The 20,140-nt window shown below is 45.9% G+C and overlaps 1 protein-coding gene and 1 pseudogene across 1 annotated transcript; both read left to right on the forward strand.

Annotated features, from left to right (window-relative positions):
• The first annotated feature begins 1,590 nt into the window (after nt 1–1,590).
• GAMT (guanidinoacetate N-methyltransferase) lies at nt 1,591–16,160 on the forward strand. The gene is made up of 6 exons (XM_043976961.1): nt 1,591–1,922; nt 8,941–9,086; nt 9,423–9,486; nt 12,176–12,243; nt 12,462–12,572; nt 15,077–16,160. Exons 1-6 carry the CDS (start codon nt 1,739–1,741, stop codon nt 15,215–15,217), a joined length of 714 nt encoding a protein of 237 aa, XP_043832896.1. The 5' UTR covers nt 1,591–1,738; the 3' UTR covers nt 15,218–16,160.
• LOC122737644 lies at nt 8,480–8,624 on the forward strand (annotated as a pseudogene).
• Nucleotides 16,161–20,140: the final 3,980 nt, after the last annotated feature.

Consider the following 20,140-nt stretch of genomic DNA (forward strand, 5'->3'; position numbering starts at 1 on the left):
TGAATTAAATATATGACTAATAGCCATTCCCCAATAAACAAATGGCTAACTGATATGAACAAAATTCTCAAAAGAAAAACTACAAAGTATTCACAGCCACATGAAAAAGTGCTCCAAATAACTAATAATAAAATGCAAATCAAAACAACTCTGAGGTTTCCCCTCACACTGCAAATTGGTAAAAATGGCAACAGTCAATGTTAGAGGGAAGAAAGTCACACTAATACATTGTTGGTAGAGTTTTGAAATGGTAAAAAAATAATGTGGAAAGCAATTTGGAATTATGCTAACAAAGTGACTAAAATATCCATACCCTTGGAACCAGAGACTCCATTACTGGACTTATAAAGGAAGCCATTGATAAGAAAAAACAAATCTGCATAGACTCCAAAATATTTATAGCAGCACTTTTTGTGATAGCTAAGAATTGGAAACATAGTGGTTGCCCATCAGTTGGGGAAGGACCAAACAAATTGTGGTATATGAATGTAATGGAATATTACTGTGTGTGTTATGAATGTGATGAATACAGAGAAACATGGAAAGATCTATACAAACTGATGCAGAGTGAAGTCAGCAGAACCAAGAAAACAATATACATAGTAACTACAACAATATAATGCAAGGAACAACAATACACCAAAAAATCAAAAGAAGATGTAACAAAATTATAAAGATCAGGCAGAATTCTAATAAAGAGAATTAAGAACCTACCCTTGGTGGAGGTTGGAGGACCACAGGTGTTACAAATTACAGATTGTTTTCAGACTATCCTCCCTCCACTTTAGAAACTCACTCCACCCTACCCACTATTTGTCATATAGGATGATTCTCAGGGAAAGGAAAAGAGAGAGAGAGAGATGTGATATTATAGTGATTGTAAGAAACAGAAAACATAAAAAAAAAGTTATTTTTAAAAAAGAAAGACCAAGCTTCAGAGAAAGTGCTGACCTGATTTGGTAGAAAGATTTTCCTCACCTTTGGGAAAGAAATCCTAGGCTCAGTACCTATCCCCTGTTTCTCATATATTTTGCACTTACGCATACTCGTGTTGGTGGTGGTGATGGTGATGATAATGGTGTTGCTGGTGTTGCTACTGCTGCTGGTGCTGGCAGCAGTGGACAGAGCACCGGCCCTGGAGTCAGGAAGCTATGAATTCAAATCCGACCTCAGACACTTACTAGCTGGCTGACCCTGATTAAATTTCTTACACTCTATTTTCCTCGGTTCTTCTTCGGTAAAACTGGGGACACAGTGGAAAAGGAAATGAGCAAGCACTCCCAAAAAACCACGTAGAGTAGGACACGACTGAACAACAACTTGGTGGCGGTGGGGTGGTATTGTTTATGTCTTTGTGCCTCTTGAATGGAATCGGGCCTTAGTTTCCCCATCTGCAAAATATGCGTTGATCATTTTCACGTTCTCTAAGGAAGGAGAGAAATCATTTCCATTCCGGAACCCCTGTCTAAGGACTGGGGGGTGGGGGTGGGGGTCCCTTGCACTTCCTTAAGGTGACAGCCAGGTGTCCCCTTCCTCTTTCCAAAGCCTGGGCTGGGGTTGGAGGAGGGGCGAGGGGCGGGCTCGGCCCAGCCCAGCCCGGGTCCCGGGCTCCCTCCTTCCCCTTCCCCTGGCCCTCTAGCTCCGTGCCAGTGTTGGGTTCCCCGCCCCCTGGTATAAAGTCAGCCTCGCCTGCCTCTGGCCTTCAGAAGCAGGGGGGACTGGCCGCCGGGACCCGACCATGAGCGCAGAGGCTGCCCCAGCGCCCATCTTCCAGACCGGAGAAGACTGCCGACCAGCCTGGCAAAAGGCGCCCGCCGGCTACGATGGGCCCGACACACACCTGCAGATCCTGGGCAAGCCGGTGATGGAGCGCTGGGAGACTCCCTACATGCACTCGCTGGCCGCCGTGGCCTCCTCCAGAGGTACCCGCCGGGCCCTCGTCCCCTAGGCCGCCCGCCCTCGGGGCCGATCCGAGCGGGCAGCTCCCGGGGAAGCAGAGGGGAGCCCGTAGACGCCCCAGAGCTGGGCAGAAGGGGAGGGCAGGGGAGGGGCGCAGGCCTGGGGGGCGGAATAAAGAGCAGGCTCGATGGGGAATGGTGGGCCTGGGGTCAAATCCCAGCCCCCTCTCTTTCTGGGTCCTTTGGGCCTTGGACTGTCTTTAGGACCCTTAATTCCGCTAAATCCTGTGATCACAAACTTTGAGTCCTGTATGAGTTACTTAGCCCCAGTACTACTGACTCCCCTATCCCCTTTCCTTATCTGCCGAAAGAGGGGCTTGGACTATGATCCCTTTTGACTCCAAATCCTGCAGTCGGGGGATCATAAGAAGTTAGCTAGAAGGGGCCTTGAGCCGCAGGCCTGCTTATGCCATTCTTTAAAAAAAAAACAAAAATCAAAAAACCAAACCAACAACAACAACCCCAAACCCCCAACTCCTTCAGCAGCTGCTTACTGGCTTTGGAGTCAAATTCTAAGTGCTCTCTGCCCGACTTTCAAGGCCATCTTCAGCCGGGTGGCACAGGCTCTGTAGCAGTCAAGCCAGGATGAGTGATTCTGCCACTAAAGCTGCTTCTGAAGACTCTGAATCGCTGCTCTTCTTGGGCTCGATTTGCTTCCCTTTCTGCTTTAAAGCCCAGTTGGAGTACCACCACCTCCTCCAGGAAGCCCTCCCCATCGCCCTTCCCCCACTTCCATTAAATAACACTCACTGATGTCATGTAATATTAAGAGGCAGCATGGTGTGTAGTGGATTGCAGAGCTGGCCTTAATCTCCCAAGTTCAGTGACCCTGGGCAAGTCATTTTTCTGTCAAGTTTCCTTTATCTGGAAATGAGAGATTGGACTCAATGACCTCTATAACTCTAATAAGCACTGTACATACCATATCTCAACAACCCTGGGAGGTGGGTGCTATTATTCTCATTTTTCAGAGGAAACTAGGGCAGACTAAGTTTAAGTGACTTGCTCAAGGTCATACAGCTAGTGAGTGTCTGAGACCAGATATGAACTTAGGTCTTCATGTCTAGCTAGAGCTTCATCCACTGCCCTATTTAGCTGCTTCCATGATCCTGTGTGTTTTTATGGTTTGGGTCTTCTCCTAGTTCCATGGCAGAAGAGATTGGAATTTAAGCTTTTAATTTAAATTTTCTGTATACTTACATATGCACATATTGTCTCTCCCCCCCTCACCCCACTCCCATAGGATGTAATCTTCTTGAGCACAGAGATTGGTTTGTGGGGGAGGGAGGGGGGGGGAGGTTGTCTTTGTATTCCCAGCACCCAGCACAATGCCTGGCATCGGGTAGGCACTCAATAAATGCCCATTGCTTGCTTCATTGGCCTTAGGATTTAGAACATAAGAGCTGGCAAGTAAGAAGATTAGAGAATCCAATCCCATCTGCAAAGTGAGGGGGAAACTGAGGCCTAGAGAAGAGAGGTGACTTGTCTCTATGTAAGAGGCAGAACCATGGGAAAGAAAACATCTAGGGGTACCCTCAGCTGGCCTGGGGGCTATGGTACAAAGTCATATTCTTCTCTTGTCTTCCTAAAGCCTCTAGGCCTGGTTCTTTGCTGGAGACTTTGTGAAGATTAATCTTTCCAAAACACTCCAACTCAAGCATCTTCCATGGCTCCCATTATCCATAGGAAAGAATCTAAACTTACAATCAATCAGTCTTGAGCACTTATTAAATCCTTACTGTGTGCCAGGCACTGTAAAACTAGGTGCTAGGGATACAAAAACCAAGTATTCCCTGCCCTTAAGAAGCTTCCATTTTATCTGGGAAAACAACACGTACACAAATAAAACATGTTCATCCTTCCTTCTCGAAGAGGACCAATCACTTCATGACAATATAGTCTTGCCTGAACTTGAATTGGATATGAGTGGGGCAGAGATCTGCCAGGTCATCAGCCTCCTTCTCTCCCCTGGAATCATCATTGGTGTCCAGTGGCAAGACCCAGGATGGCCCAAGATACAGTGGGTGACCTGGGCCTTTCTAAATCAAGGTCTTAGTTTGTCTGAGGCCACATCCATTCATTGACTAAGGGCTGGGTAAGAAGAACTGAGACAAAAGATGGCTCTATAATATCAATTTGGGAGGGGAAGACCCTCCCAGTTTCTGATCTGGACTGAAAAAATGATTGCTATTTGCACTCATTCTGAGCCATCAAAACCTAAATAATGAGCCTCTGAAGCGTGGGCTGGGGCTATATTTGGCCATTCAGTGAAAGCCTGAGTGATTTGGGTTTTAAGGTGGAGTCCCAGAAATTACAGAAAGGGATCCAAAGTTCTTGTTCTTCTGAGGCTTTACTCACTGGCCACTGGGGCCAACTCCACATGCATCTGGGCTTCCTCTTTCTTTTCTTTTTTTTTTTTTTTGGTGAGGCAATTGAGGTTAAGTGACTTGCCCAGGGTCACACAGCTAGTAAGTGTCAAGTGTCTGAGGTTGGATTTGAACTCAGGTACTCCTGAATCCAGGGCCAGTGCTCTATCCACTGTGCTACCTAGCTGCCCCAAGGTCCTAGATTTCAGAAGTGGAAGGTACCTTTCATGTCATCCAATCTATTTCTCTTATTTTACAATTGAGGAAACTGAGGGCCAGAAATGTTAAGTGTCTTGCCAAAGGTAACACAGAGAGTATTGAGCCAGAATTTGAACTCGGATCTTCTGACTCTATCTAAATCCCGCATGCCTTCAACTGCACCACGGTACCTCCAGGTTAATAAAGGTAAATAAAGGATCCTTTACAACTAAACAAAGCCAAGAGGAGCAGTTGAATGTGAAAAACCAGCAGGCATTCCATTCAAGAGGAATTCTTGTCCAGTACAAAGACTGAAGTTGCTGCCTTCCTGCCCCCACTGCTCCACTGCCTTCCTGAGTGTGGGAGCACAGACAACGCCTGTACGTGGAAACAATGCTGGTTTTGAAGCAGCCAGTCTTAGCATTTCACTACAAAACAATCTGGTTGAATTAGATGCCCTTGAGGGTCCCTTTCAGCTCCAAATCCTTAATATTATGAGGTTACAGAGAAATGTCTGTATTGTCTGTTTGTTGAAAGCTAGAGGATAGAGCCTGGGACCTGGAATGGGGAAGAGCTGAGTTCAGATTTAGCCCCAGACACTTCTTTTTTTTTTTTTTTTTTTTGGCGGGGCAATGGGGGTTAAGTGACTTGTTCAGGGTCACACAGCTAGTAATTACTGTGTCAAGTGTCTGAGGCCGGATTTGAACTCAGGTACTCCTGAATCCAGGTATCCGCTGCGCCACCTAGCTGCCCCCAACCCCAGACACTTCTTTCTAGTTGTGTGATGTGGGGCAAGTCATTTAACCTTTCTGTGCCCCAGTTTCCTCATCTGTGAAATGGGGCTAAAACGATAGCAGCACCTACTTCCTGGGGTTGCTGTGAGGGTCCGATGAGACAATATTTGTAAGGTGTTTTGCAAACCTAAAGTGTTGGATTAATGTTAGCCATTATTGTCATTATTGAAAATTTCCCTCTTTTGAACTAGATTTAGGGGATATGCCCAAGGTCCCTGTTCTTTTCTCTCCAGAATCGAATCCCTTTCTCACTTAGCCTCTCTCCAGAGCAAGAATCTCTGAGGGTGAAGAGTAGGGCTGGCTTCCTGACATGGCTGCATGTCCCTATGCCGGTACTAGTAAGAGAAGCTCTGGTTAGAGGGAACCTGAGGGCCTTCCCAGCTGTGACATCCTGTGCTCTAAGGGGCCTTGTAGAGATTCCTGGGAGAGATTCTAGGACCGGGATGAGAGCTGGCTAATAGGGATTTGCACAGATAGGGGAGGGCATCCTCCGGAGGAGAGACTTCTAACAATGGACAATGCAGAAGTCTGGAATGAATTCTGGCTGTACTTTAGAAACTGCCAACCACCCTCCCCTCCTCCAAGTATAAGTGTGATTTGCTTGCATGCCGTCCCACTCCCTTACCCAGAATAGCTTCTGTGTAAAAGGAGCCCTCCGGACCTTGGGCCTCCCTCCCAGTTGTGATTCCTTGTCTAGGGAGGAGACAGGCATTGGGGGAGCTGCCCCAGCCTGGGGGCAGAGGGTAAGTTACTGGAGAAACCCCTGGAAAGAGCCAGGCAAAGGCCCAGAACTTGCTCCCAGAAGACCCTGGTGGCTTTGGGCCAATCTCCCCTCCCCGACTCTGGGCTTCCAATCAAGGTTCACCTTAGCTGTCTCATCAGTCTGCTAGCTTAGCAGTTCCTAAAGACAGACCTCCAAAACGTGCTCAGCCTGTCCCACTCGGTGTCTGTGGAGAAGGAGAAGAAAGAGCCAAGGCAATTCAGTGTAGTGTAGAGAGCCTTGGACTCCAGTCACAGTCACAGCACTTAGAGCCATTGGGGATTTAGCCTGACCTTCTCTTTTTTTTAAATTTTGTTATTTTTTTTTATTTTAAGTGAGGCAATTGGAGTTAAGTGACTTGCCCAGGGTCACACAGCTAGTAAGTGTTAAGTGTCTGAGGCCGGATTTGAACTCAGGTACTCCTGACTCCAGGGCCGGTGCTCTATCCACTGTGCCATCTAGCTGCCCCATGACCTTCTCTTCTTCCAAATGGAAAGAGTCAGGATTTGAACCCAGCACTCCACATTCAGTGAACTATACACTCCTTTTTTTTTTTTTTTGGGTGAGGCAATTGGAGTTAAGTGACTTGCCCAGGGTCACACAGCTAGTAAGTGTTAAGTGTCTGAGGCTGGATTTGAACTCAGATCCTCCTGACTCCAGGGCTGGTACTCTATCCACTGCGCCACCTGGCTGCCCCAATACACTCCTTTTTTTGCATCTTTGTGGCAAGTATTTTTATTCCTACTTTATAGGTGGGGAAAAGGAGAGTCTGAGGAATTTAGTGACTTGCCCAAGAACCCAAAGAGAGTCTGAGGCACTGAGTGCTTGGCTCACTGTGCCACATATGAAACCTTGAAGGAGTTGAGAGACTGACACTCTAGTTTCAGCTCCACCACCGATTTGCTGTCTGAGAGTGGGCAAGTTACACCTCCTGTTTGGGCCTCAGTTTACCTATCAGTAGTGTGAGAAAGTTGGACTAGATAGTTTCTAAGATATCTCCCAACTCTGGCATTCTCTCTGCTAAGGTAAGGGCCTTCCCAGCTCTGACATTCTGGGTTCTAAGGGCCCTCCTTTAACTGCTATCATATTTTCAATTCCTTTTGAGCTCTGACATCATCAGTCCCCTTCATACACTCTGTTGCAGCCACACGACCTCTCTCTGTTCCCTATACACAACACTCCATCTCTCTCATCTGCATCTTTGACAGGCTTTCTGTTCCTGAGGGTCTGTAGCTTTCTCCAGAGCCCAGCTCAGGTGCTGCCTCCCCTACAAAGCCTTTTCTGCTCTTCCCTGCTTCCCAGCTGTCAGAACTCTATCTTTGCCTCTTGAAATTACTTGGCGTTTACGTATGTGCATGTGTGGCATATCCTCTAAGTTGAATGTAAACTTCTGAAGGGCAGGTCCTGGTTAGTTCCTCTGTCTCCCCAGTTTCCAGCCCAGTCTCTTACACATAACCATTTATAATGATTATTTGTTGTTGAATGAATTTGATTGTGTGACTTCTGTGACAGGCTCTAGGATGTGTGTATGTGTGTGTGTGTGTGTGTGTGTGTGTGTGTGTGTGTGTGTGTGTGAGAGAGAGAGAGAGAGACCTATGCATTAACACCCAACATAGGGCCCTATAACCAGGTGACAGACTGTGGGGCACAGGTCATAAGTACCTCAGAGGTAGAGAGATAGGAGAATTCAGTCGAAGTGGGGGGGCGTTGGTCAGAGAAGGCATCTGGGAGGAGGTGGGATTTGAAGGATTGGGGTGGGTTTACTTAGGCACAGAGTGAATGAATGACTAAAAGAACATTTTTTTTTTTTTTAGTGAGGCAATTGGAGTTAAGTGACTTGCCCAGGGTCACACAGCTAGTAAGTGTTAAGTGTCTGAGGCCATTGCCTTTTTCTAGAAGCGGTTGATTTGTTTCCTGTTTCCAGAGCAAGAACTGGAGGGGTGAGGGTAGGGGGAGAATGCCTGAGGTAGTTGGGACTTAGGGGGAGATGGGATGAGAATCGAGGTCTAGGGCCAGCCAGCCTCTTGGATTGGATGGGTTTTCTGCTCACTCACTAAGCTAGTCGACTTCTAGGAGAGAGGAAGAACTAAGGCTTTCTAGGCCCTGAGGATGTCCAAGACAGAATTTCTGAAGTTATTTGGTCCAAGCTCTTATTTTTCCGGAGACTGAGGCCAGCATAGGTCAAGGGACTTGCCCAGAGTCAGTCATGCAGAGAATAGATCAGAGGTAGAGACTGGACTCAAAATTAGAACCACAGTTGAAAATTGAAACCACCCCTCCCCTGTTTTTCTGCTATTTCTTCCTGCCTCTTCACTTGGGGAGGGAGCCGGGCAACCAGAGTAGACAGGAACAAGCCCTATGTGGTGAGAAGGCTGAATTTTTATTGAAATCCAGCCTCCCCCCATATTTACCTGGCAGGGGTGATTCCCCAGGGTGAGGCTTATCCATTGAATTCCGGATGGGCTGACCCCTGCTATTTCCCCAAATGTGGGGAAACTCGACTGCATAATTTGTGGTAGTGGGGGGACTGCTTTCACACTCTCCCCTGAAAAAAAGGGGAGCAGTACAAAAAGGTGGTGCAGTGGATAAAGCACCGGCCCTGGATTCAGGAGGACCTGAGTTCAAATCTAGCCCCAGATACTTGACACTTACTAGCTGTGTGACCTTAGGCAAGTCACTTAACCCTCATTGCCCCACCAAAAAAAAAAAAAAGAAAGAAAGAAAGAAAAAGAAATCCAGCCTCCCTTCCCACAAGATTGGGGGCAGGGGGGTGAGCTTGAAACTCATCTTCAGCAGAGATGCCTGGTGGTTCCCTGGGGTCTTGGTGGACCCTGGGTCACTTTTCCCTCTGGCTCCTCCCCCAGGGGGAAGGGTGCTGGAGGTCGGCTTCGGGATGGCCATTTCGGCCAGCAAGGTGCAGGAAGCCAACATTCAGGAGCATTGGATCATTGAATGCAACGATGGTGTCTTTCAGCGGCTGCAGGAGTGGGCCCAGCATCAGCCTCACAAGGTAACGGTTCGGGCTCTGCTGGGAGGGACATCTTGTTCAGGGTGGGCTCATTCCTAGCACACCTTCGATGGCCCACCAGCCCTTGGGATAGACTCTTAAGGGGCTGTGGAAGGAGGGGAGGTATGAAAAGAAAATAAGTATTTATTGAGCATCTACTATGTGCCAAACACTGTGCTTTACAAGTACTTATCTCATCTGATCCTCATGACAACCCTGGGAGTGTAGGTAGTGTTGATATACCCGTTTTATAGTTGAGGAAACTGAGGCAGACAGAGGTTAAGTGACTTGCCCACAGTGTCTGGATTTAATCTCTCTTTTCTCTCTCCTGTCTTGAAGGTCGTCCCCTTGAAAGGCTTGTGGGAGGAGGTGGCCCCCAACCTGCCCGATGGACATTTTGATGGTGAGAAAGCACAAAGAGGCCCTAGAGGGAGTAACAATAATAACTACAATAGCAATAATAATTTACGTTTCTTCTTAAGGCTTTCAAAACACTTTCCAAATTGTCTCATTTTTTTCCTCACAATGACCCTGGGAAGTAGATGCTGCTATTATCCCCATGAGGAAACTGAGGCAGACAGTGGGCTAAGCGACTTGCGCACTATTGGCCATGACAACTGGACAAGTAGTCCTCTAGAAAGGGGGTGACGGGGCAGTTAGGTGGAGCAATGGATAAAGCACCAGCCCTGGGTTCAGGAGGACCTGAGTTCAAATTTGGCCTCAGACACTTGACACTTACTAGCTGTGTGACCCTGGGTAAATCACTTAATCTCTATTGCCCCGCCCCCCCCAAAAAAAAGAGGTATAGAAAGGTGGTGATGGGACAGCAGGATGGGGGCAGCTGTTTGGGAATTCTTTTCACTAAAGAAATGACTCTACACTCTCCTTAGCCCCACTGAACAACTGTCTCTGTTGCCCGAAATAATTTTGCTATTATAGCATTATCCGTTTGAGTCAAGGCACTGACTCAAGAAAAGATTTCTGCTCCAAGGCAAGGGAAAGAGTTAATGTATTAATGCTGCCTCCCTCCCCAGCCTTGTTGCTATTGGGAGCTTATGACCTTGGCCCTGTTTACAGCAGGCTCCCTTCTACCCACTCTGTATCTCCACAAGTCAACATAGTTACCTATTACATGGGGGCCACACTAAGGAACAAGGGCCTTCCCACTGCCTGGACCTTGTAAGTTCTGGAACTTCATTTGTGAGTTCAGGGCCAGATTAAAAAATGCTTCTTAGGTTGTTTTTTGTTTGTTTTTGTTTTTTTAAAGGATGGAAGATAGTAAATCAGGCCTGTTTGCCTAAAGTTAACAGGCTAAATAAATAGTCTAAGTAATTGGAATGAGAATTTTGGGTCCAAATGGACACATAGTGAAAAGTATTCCTTTCTTCTTGTCATAGAGGTGGAAGATCATGGAGGTACAATGTTGTTTACATTACCAGATGAGCATAGATGCAGAAAAAGCCCTTGACACTATGCAACACTAATTTATCCTTTAAAAAAAAAAAGCCTAAACCAAAAAACAAGTCTTAGCATAGGCATAGAAGTCTTGAAAAAATATAAGAAATATATGTATAGGGGGAAGCTAGATGGCACAGTGGATAGAGCACCCACCCTGGATTCAGGAGTACCTGAGTTCAAATCTGGCATCAGACACTTGACACTTACTAGCTGTGTGACCCTGGGCAAGTCACTTAACCCTCACTGCCTCCCCCCCAAAAAAGAAATATATGTATATATATATATATATATACACATACATATGCATACACATGTGTATATATACATATACATGAATACACATCCGTGTGTGTATATAAAATCCAGGGCTAACATTATTTGTCATGGGGAAACCCAAGAAGTTTTCCCAATAAATATATGAGGAAAGCAAAGAAGTCCCCTTTCTTCACTGTTATTTGCTCAAGGTAGTAATGAGAAAAAAATTAATAGCCCAAGAATGGGTAAAGGAGAGACAAAAGTATTCCCATTTCTGAGTGATGTGGTGGTTTACTTAGAAAACCCCAGAGAATCGGTAAAGAAAAAAAAATGAGACAATTAAGAGCTTCTGCAAAGGTAGCAGGATACAAAATACAGCCACATTGTCAGATGTGGTCATGATATCATTTGGGTTTTTTTGTTTTTTTAAATTAATAAAGTATTTGATTTTTTTCCCATTACATGTAAAGATAGTTCTCAACTTTTGTTTATACAAGCTTTCCAATTTCAGATTTTTCTCCCTCCCTCCCCTCCCTCCCCCCTCCCCTAGACAGCAGGTAATCTGATATAGGTTATATATATATATATACACACATAATAACATTAATCCTATTTTTGCATTAGTCATGTTATAAGAGAAGAATCAGAGCAATGATGAAAAACCTCAAAATAGAAAAAACAACAGCACCAAAAACAAAAGAAATAGTATGGTTCATTCAGCATCTATACTCCACAATTTTTTTTTTCTTGGATTTGGAGATCCTCTTCTATCATGAGTTCCCTGGAACTCTTCTGTACCACTGCATTGGTGAGAAGAATATAGTCCATCACAGTAGATCAACACTCAATGTTGATGATACTGTGTACAATGTTCTTCTGCTCATCTCACTCATCATCAGCCCACACAAGACCCTCCAGGTTTCTCTGAACTCCTCCTGCTCATTGTTTCTTACAGCACAATAGTATTCCATTGTATTCATATACCACAACTTGTCCAGCCATTCCCCAATTGATGGGCATCCCCTCAACTTCCAATTCCTTGCCACCACAATATCATTTGTTTTTGCTAAATTGTTTTGTCTTTGTTGCAAGAAAACAGTTTAGTCCTGGGCTGTCACACATACCCAGAAATGTGAAAACCAGAGGCAGTCCCATAGAACTTTTTTTTTTTTTTTTGCGGGGCAGTGAGGGTTAAGTGACTTGCCCAGGGTCACACAGCTAGTAAGTGTCAAGTGTCTGAGGCTGGATTTGAACTCAGGTACTCCTGAATCCAGGGCCCGTGCTTTATCCAGTGTCCCACCTAGCTGACCCCTTCCCCCCCTCCCCAGAACATTTTTAAGCAATAAACAAAGTTTAAAAGGCTTGTTTCTCTGGAACAGGAATTCTGTATGACACCTATCCCCTCTCTCAGGAGACCTGGCATACCCACCAGTTCAACTTCATCAAGGTAAGGTATCAGCATTGGCCTTCGCCTGTAAACACAACAATCCTTAACTGAGTTAGCAGCAGCAGGGATGGGTTTGCACTTGAGGCATCCAAGTTCATCCATTCATCCCTTGTGACCTAGAGCATTAGTGAGATAGGCCTGGAGAGGGGAATGGGGATGGGGGCTCAGTTGTACAGGAGAGTGGGGCTCATTAAGACCCTCCCCTTTCACCCTGCCAGGCTCATGCTTTCCGCCTGCTGAAGCCAGGGGGTGTCCTTACTTACTGCAACCTCACGTCCTGGGGAGAGTTGTTGAAGACGAAGTACAAGGATATCCAAGTGATGTTTGAGGTAAGCCATGAACCTGAGCCCTTACATCCTCCAGCACGACTTCTAGACCACCCACAATCCACCCTCATCATATCATCTCCCTGCCTTCTCTCTATAGGGAGGATTACGGGGTGTGAGAAAGAGCCCTGGGGGGCAGCTAGGTGGTGCAGTGGATAGAGTACCAGCCCTGGAGTCAGGAGAATCTGAGTTCAAATCTGACCTCAGACACTTAACACTTACTAGCTGTGTGACCCTGGGCAAGTCACTTAACCCCAATTGCCTCACCAAAAAAAAAAAAAAAAAGAAAAGAAAAGAGAAAGAGCCCTGGTCTGTGAGCTGTGGGTTCTGATCTTGTTGCCATGACTTACTCTGTGGTTAACCGTAGCATAATAACTCATCTTTGGGCCTTAGTTTCTGTTCCAGTTGGACAAGATCTGGAAGATCTGACATTTCATGCCAGAAGTTGGCATGTTTAGTTGGCATCTAGGTGGCGCCATAGTGCATAGAGCGAGAGGCCTGTAGTGAGGAAGACTCATCTTCCCGAGTTCAAATCCGGCCTCAGATAATTACTAGCTGTGAGACTCTGGGCAAGTCACTTTTCTATGTTTGCCTCAGTCTTCTCATTTGTAAAATGAGCTGGAGAAGGGAATGGTAAATTACTCCAGTCTTTCTGCCAAGAAAACCCTAAATGGGATCATGAAGAATGACAACAAAAAAGATGTGGAGGAGTTGGGATCTCTGCGTGCAGAGATGCCCACGCCAACAAATCCATAGGTTCTTGAAATCTTAAAGATGAATAGATAATCAGATTTTGATTGGTTTTTGGTTTTAACCTCTAAAGGATGGTTTCATGGAAACCATGTCAAAGGTCTAAGACCCTCTCCAAACATACCTCCCTTCTCTCTCTTTTTTTTTTTTTTGTGAGGCAATTGGGGTTAAGTGACTTGCCCAGGGTCACACAGCCAGTAAGTGTTAAGTGTCTGAGGCTGGACTTGAACTCAGGTCCTCCCGACTCCAGGGCCAGTACTCCATCCACTGCGCCATCTAGCTGCCCCTCCCTTCTCTTTAGCAAAGACTCATGACTAGTCTTTTCTCTGGGAATTTCTCCTGATCTCATTTTTCTTAGGGGCCTGGATGATCTCAGAGGCTCAGACAGCTAGAGTTGGAGAGGATCTTGGAGGGCCTCCAGACAAGTTAAACTTGCCCAAGGTCCCACAGACCATCAATGGCAGACCCTCGATTTTATCACTAAAGAAGCTTTCTATGGTTCCTAATTTTCTCTGACTGCTCATCCTGCATGTCTTTCACTTGACTTTTTTTTTTTGGTATTTTTTTTCTTTCTTTTTTTTTTTTTTTCTGGGGCAATGGGGGTTAAGTGACTTGCCCAGGGTCACACAGCTAGTGTCAAGTGTCTGATGCTGGACTTGAACTCAGGTGCTCCTGAATCCAGAGCCGGTGCTTTATCCACTGTGCCACCTAGCTGCCCCTTCATTTGACTTTTAACTCCTTAGGGTGGGGTCCTGCTTCCAGGATACATTCTCCCAAGCTTCAGGGGGTCCCAGGTATTATGATTTAATGAGGGGCAGTTGCTGCACTCGCCTGGCCCTTTCTCTGATTTGTAAATAACCCCAGGCCAACTTGCCAATCAACCAGACAGCAAAACTTTATGTGCTGTGGTTGCTAGTTTGCACCCCTCCCCTACCTGGGCCACCACCACTCAAGGTTTCTTCCTGGTTTCCCTCTGGGGTAGGACATCCAAATCTCCCCTTAGCTCCTGCATATACCCCCATAGACTCTCCCTAGCCAGCTGTCCAGCCCTCTCACCAGACTGTGAGCTTAGTTCCAGAAGATGCCGGCACTGCAGTTGTTTGGAGGCTTGGGAATAAGTTTCTCTGGCGCAGCCTTCCTGGGGCATGTTGTTGTGATGTTGATGTGATTGTGGGGCTGGACTCCACTACCAGTCTGGCTTCCCCTTCTGCTGAACTTTCAAGGTGTCTTTTTTGTTTGGTTGGTTTTGGTGGAGCAATGAGGGTTAAGTGACTTGCCCAGGGTCACACAGCTAGTAAGTGTCAAGTGTCTGAGGCAGTATTTGAACTCAGGTCCTCCTGAATCCAGGGCCAGTGCTTTATCCACTGCACCACCTAGCTGCCCCCTCAAGGTGTCTTTAGCTGGAAAATAATCTCAACCGTCTTTTTGCTGCTCCAGGAGTTGTTTTTTGACTGTGTTTGGAGTTGGGTTTTTTTGGAATAGTTGTGTCAGGAAGTTTCCAGACCCCCGATTTTAGACCAAGTTGTTAAACTCATAGAAGATCACTGATTTAACTTGATTAGGAAGGAATCTTCAAGGCTGTCTAGGAAAGGGGACAGAAGCTAGGAGTAGTGAAATGACCTGTCTCAAATTCCATTGGTAGTAAATGATAAGAGCTAGGAGTCAAACTCAAGTCTCCTGCCTCAGATCTGCCATATGCATTTTTCCAATGTACCTCCCAGAGGATGACCCGGGCCTTTCTTTCTGTTGTCCCTTAGGAGACCCAGATTGCGCCCCTGGTGGAGGCAGGTTTCAAGAAGGAGAACATCGGCACCACTGTGATGGACCTGGTGCCCCCCCAGGACTGCCGTTACTACTCCTTCCCCAAGATGATCACCCCCACGGTCATCAAACACTGAAGGTGCCCAGCTTCCTCTTCCTATTCAGGCTGACCCTGCAATGGGGGCACCAGGGGCTCTCTAGCCTGAGAACCTAGAACCACTTGGTAGATCCCAGGCAACTTATTAACAGGACTTGACACAAGAAGAGAGGCCAAGAGCAAGCAGGGTATTGGGGGCCTCTCTAGGCCTGTCTCTTGACTCAAGGCCTCAAGGGTGCCAAAGAGGCTTCTGTTTCAATACAACAAATACATATTGAGTTCTGGCTGGAGCCCAGTGCTGGAAGTTAAGGCTCAGGGTTTTTCTGTGTTTTGATTTTGTCTACCATCTCAGTCCTTGTAAGTTCTTGGGGCCTTTATTTGTTTCATCTTTAGAATGGGTATATATATACATATATATATATATATATATATATATATATATACCTACTTGTGAAAAGAAAAAGATCAATAATCAATGCCTTGAGTGCTTTGCCTTGCTAATTTTTTTTTTTTATCAGCTGTAATCATTAGGATAAGAAATAACTGTGTGATTTATAGTAAAAACATAGTCCCAGGTAGAAAAACAACCTGAGTGTAACCAAACTATGATAGAGTCCCAGGGAAATTCCTGTGTCAGTTAATCATAGAAGTGTAACAAAATCATCATAAAGTGCGTGAACATAATAATCATACCTACATATTAATCTTTATGTTAAAATGATAAAGGAAGAAAGTTCTGTAAAGGGCTGATCGAGCCATCATGGAAAGTACAAAGTTAGGATGTCACATAGTTAGGACACAGTGACCTGTAGAATGCAATCTTGTATGAATCAGCTTCTAGAGGACATTGTTGCATCATACATGAATGAGGAGACCTAGAAATAACTGTGAATTCTGCAATTCGGGGTCTCGGACTGTACTGGGCGGCCTGTGGACACCACCTTTGTTTCTCTTAATAAAGGTTGGTTACTTTGCCCAGAGAAGCTTCCCAGTTTCTTTTTTATACTTGATGTGAACTGACTATCCTCAAAGGTAATAATCAGGCTCCTTAAATGGACATTTTTTATCTAAAAGCCTTTCCAAGGAGTTTTTTTTTTTTTAAGGAAATGCCCTTTTACTTTTTTTTTTTTTGGCGGGGCACAATGAGGATTAAGTGACTTGCCCAGGGTCACACAGCTAGTAAGTGTCAAATGTCTGAGGCTGGATTTAAACTCGGGTCCTCCTGGATCCAGGGCCGGTGCTTTATCTACTGTGCCACCTAGCTGTCCCCTGCCCTTTCACTTTTTTTTTTTTGGGGTGAGGCAATTGGGGTTAAATGACGTGCCCAGAGTCACACAGCTAGTAATTGGTTTTTTTTTTTTGTGAGGCAATGGGGGTTAAGTGACTTGCCCAGGGTCACACAGCCAGTAAGTGTCAAGTGTCTGAGGCCGGATTTGAACTCAGGAACTCCTGAATCCAGGGCCTGTGCTTTATCCACTGCGCCACCTAGCCGCCCCCCAACACAGCTAGTAATTGTTAAGTGTTTGAGGCCAGATTTGAACTCAGGTCCTCCTGAATCCAGGGCCGGTGTTCTATCCACTGCTCCACCTAGCTGCCCCCCTTTCACTTTTTTTTTTTTTTAAGTGAGGCAGTTGGGGTTAAGTGACTTGCCCAAGGTCACACAGCTTGTGTTAAGTGTGTGAGGCCGGATTTGGACTCAGGTACTCCTGACTCCAGGGCTGGTGCTCTATCCATTGCACCACCTAGCTACCCCAGAAGGGAGCCGTATTCTTTTTTTTTTTTTTTTTGCGGGGCAGTGGGGGTTAAGTGACTTTCCCAGGGTCACACAGCTAGTAAGTGTCAAGTGTCTGAGGCCAGATTTGAACTCAGGTACGCCTGAATCCAGGGCCGGTGCTTTATCTACTGCTCCACCTAACTGCCCCCCTTTTACTTTTTATATAGGGTTTATCAAGTGCCTATAATATGATCCTTGGTGCTGGAGGATTACAGAGAAGTCTAGAGCTTGGCCCCCTGTGTTTGAGGGGCTTGCATCCCATTTGAGACAGGGTATTGATAATCTAAGGGTGAGTCCAAGGGCCAAATGCTCATGGGGTTTCCCCTCATTGGAGGGCATCAAAAAGTCAACATCTATTCATTGGGGATGGGATTCTTGTTCAGATCATAACTGAATTAGATTGGTTCCTCTCTGAGGTCCCCACAGCACCCCTGGAGAGCAGGGACTGGGTTTTTATCTTTCTCTGTATCCTTAGCACCTAGCACAGTGCCTGAACTTGGTGCTTAATCCATGCTTGTTGACCCATTAACCCCTTTCCTTTGAGATAGGTAGAGCAAAGAGCACCCCCATTTTATGGATGACAGAGAACCATTGTGTCTACCAGACAGGAAGACCCGGGTTCAAGTCTTACCTCTGACTCATACCGGCTGTTGTGACTCTCGGCAAGTCACAAAATCTAGTCGGTCTTAGGCATCTCCTTCAGACTAAGTCGCAGACCTGCATTGGTTGAGTAAGTTTCCTTATGAGAGAGTTCCCTTCCCTATCCCTGTATAGGTGAAACAACTGAGAAGTGACTTATCCCCATCCACTAAATATGGAGCTGGGATCTGAACTCAGGTCTCTTAATGCCCAGTGTTCTATCAAACCGAAGTCTAGAGTTTGAGAAATTCTAGGCTCCAGGCATGTTCCACTATACCCCATTTGTTCCCCTTTGGTCTGCTTCCCTGTGGAGGTCCATTTGAAGGCCTTAGCTACTAATACACTGTGAGGCCCTCTCTATAGATTTTGCTGCTCTTCAGATGAGGTATTTTGCTGAAGTCCTGTGCAGGAAGGGAAGGCCCTGCACCTTCTCATCTGTAGCAGAAAGCCTGAATAAATAAAGGAATTCTGACCTCTTTGGGGGCCCGGGTTTTTTCCTTCTTGATTCTGCCAGGTGTGTGTGTGTGTGTGTGTGTGTGTGTGTGTGTGTGTGTGTGTGTGTGTGTGTGTGTGTAAGGGAAGGGAAGAAGGAAGAAATGTGGGGATAGGAAAGATTAGGAGAAAAGAATACTGTGTGACCCTGGGCAAATCACTTAACCCCAATTGACTCACTAAAAAAAAAAAAGAAAAGAATAGAGAAGAGGTGAAGGAGGAGAAAGGGGAAAGAAATGGGGGGGGGGCGGATACAAGGAAGCAAATGGGCCTTTGAAGGTCGCTCAAGCCAGAAATGAATCTACAGGATGGCAGGTGCTCTCCACCCTGAGCCATCTCTACTCGAACCCATCCTATTGCCTAATCTTCCTGTTGAAAAAATGATTACCAGGTCTGCCAACCGCAAGCCCATTGATACATTCAGCCACACGAGAGAGACTGCTTGTGGAAGCTCACCGGACAGTGAGACTCTAGATGGCTGAACAAATAATAACTTGACATTTTAAAGATTGATATCTTTTGCTCTCACATCACCTAAATCTACCCCTTTATTCCCCAATGTTGGGAAAGACCGAAAGGCCAAAGGAAAAGGGGACACAGGGGATGAGGTGGATAGATCGTATCATGGAAGCAACAAGCATGAACTTAGACTGTGAGAGATACTGGAGGACAGAAGAGCCTGGCATGGTGTGGTCCATGGGTTCATGAAAAGCTGGACATGACTGAACAACAAAATTCCTCCTCACTTATCCCATATAGAATTTTTTTTTTTTTTAGTGAGGCAATTGGGGTTAAGTGACTTGCCCAGGGTCACACAGCTAGTAAGTGTTAAGTGTCTGAGGCCGGATTTGAACTCAGGTCCTCCTGAATCCAGGGCCGGTGCTCTATCCACTGCACCACCTAGCTGCCCCTCTTCACTTTTTTAAAAAAAAATTTTTTCGGGGCAGCTAGGTGGCACAGTGGATAGAGCACCGGCCCTGGATTCAGGAGGACCTGAGTTCAAATCCGGCCTCAGACACTTAACACTTACTAGCTGTGTGACCCTGGGCAAGTCACTTAACCCCAATTGCCTCACTAAAAAAAAAAAAGTGAAGAGAAAAAAAAATAAGCTAAACTCATCAAAACACTGAAAAAAAATCTGAAAAGATATGTCATTTTCCATACCCATGAAGGGAGGTGTCTTCTCATATCTTTGGGACCATGTCTGTTTCCTTCTAATTTTACAAGATGAACTTTTTTTGTGTGGGGCAATGAGGGTTAAATAACTTGCCCAGGGTCACACAGCTAGTATCAAGTGTCTGAGGTCGAATTTGAACTCAGGCCCTCCTGAATCCAGGGTCAGTGCTTTATCCACTGCATCATCTAGCTGCCTCAAATGGTCTTCATTTTTATATCAATGTGTTTTCCTTAAAATAACTCTGTGAGGCAGGCAGTAACGATGAAAGACAGGACCTAGATTATACCCTGGCAGTGGGGTAGGCATCCCATGGAGTTGGTCCACTGCCGTCTATCAGCTAAGCCTACAATTGAAATCAGGTTGGATGATTTCTTTCCAAAATTACATGACTTATTTCTCAGGAAAGCCTCATTTCATCACTAATAGGCTTCAAGTGATGCTACATGGTCGTAGATTATGGAACACACCATGATCTTGAAACATCAGTTATAGGTGATGCTGAAAGGCAGTGGAGAGAGGGATGTGTTTGTGTGTGTGTGTGTGTGTGTCTGTAGTGGGCAGTGTGCACACGCAGGCTGCTGTATCTGATAATCTGGTAATGGGAGGTGTGGGAGGGGGCAGCATGCATTACTTCCAAGATATTCCCGACCAGAGGAAAGTGGGACAGCCTGAGTGTCGGCCCTGGTATCCCTGAACCTTAAAAGAGCCAGAGGAGAGACCCCAGTGAGGATTTATGGAGAGAAGTGGACAAAACCGGGGATTGTGGGCCATGCCTGTGAATGGGGTCCTTTGTCCTCGTGGGATCACAGATCCATCAGAAACACTCAGAGAAGGGACCTTGCTCAAGAAATCAAACAGCCCACATGACTCTCCAGTCCTCT

The sequence above is a fragment of the Dromiciops gliroides genome, chromosome 1 (genome assembly GCF_019393635.1).
Source record: "Dromiciops gliroides isolate mDroGli1 chromosome 1, mDroGli1.pri, whole genome shotgun sequence".
Taxonomy (NCBI): Eukaryota; Metazoa; Chordata; class Mammalia; order Microbiotheria; family Microbiotheriidae; genus Dromiciops; species Dromiciops gliroides.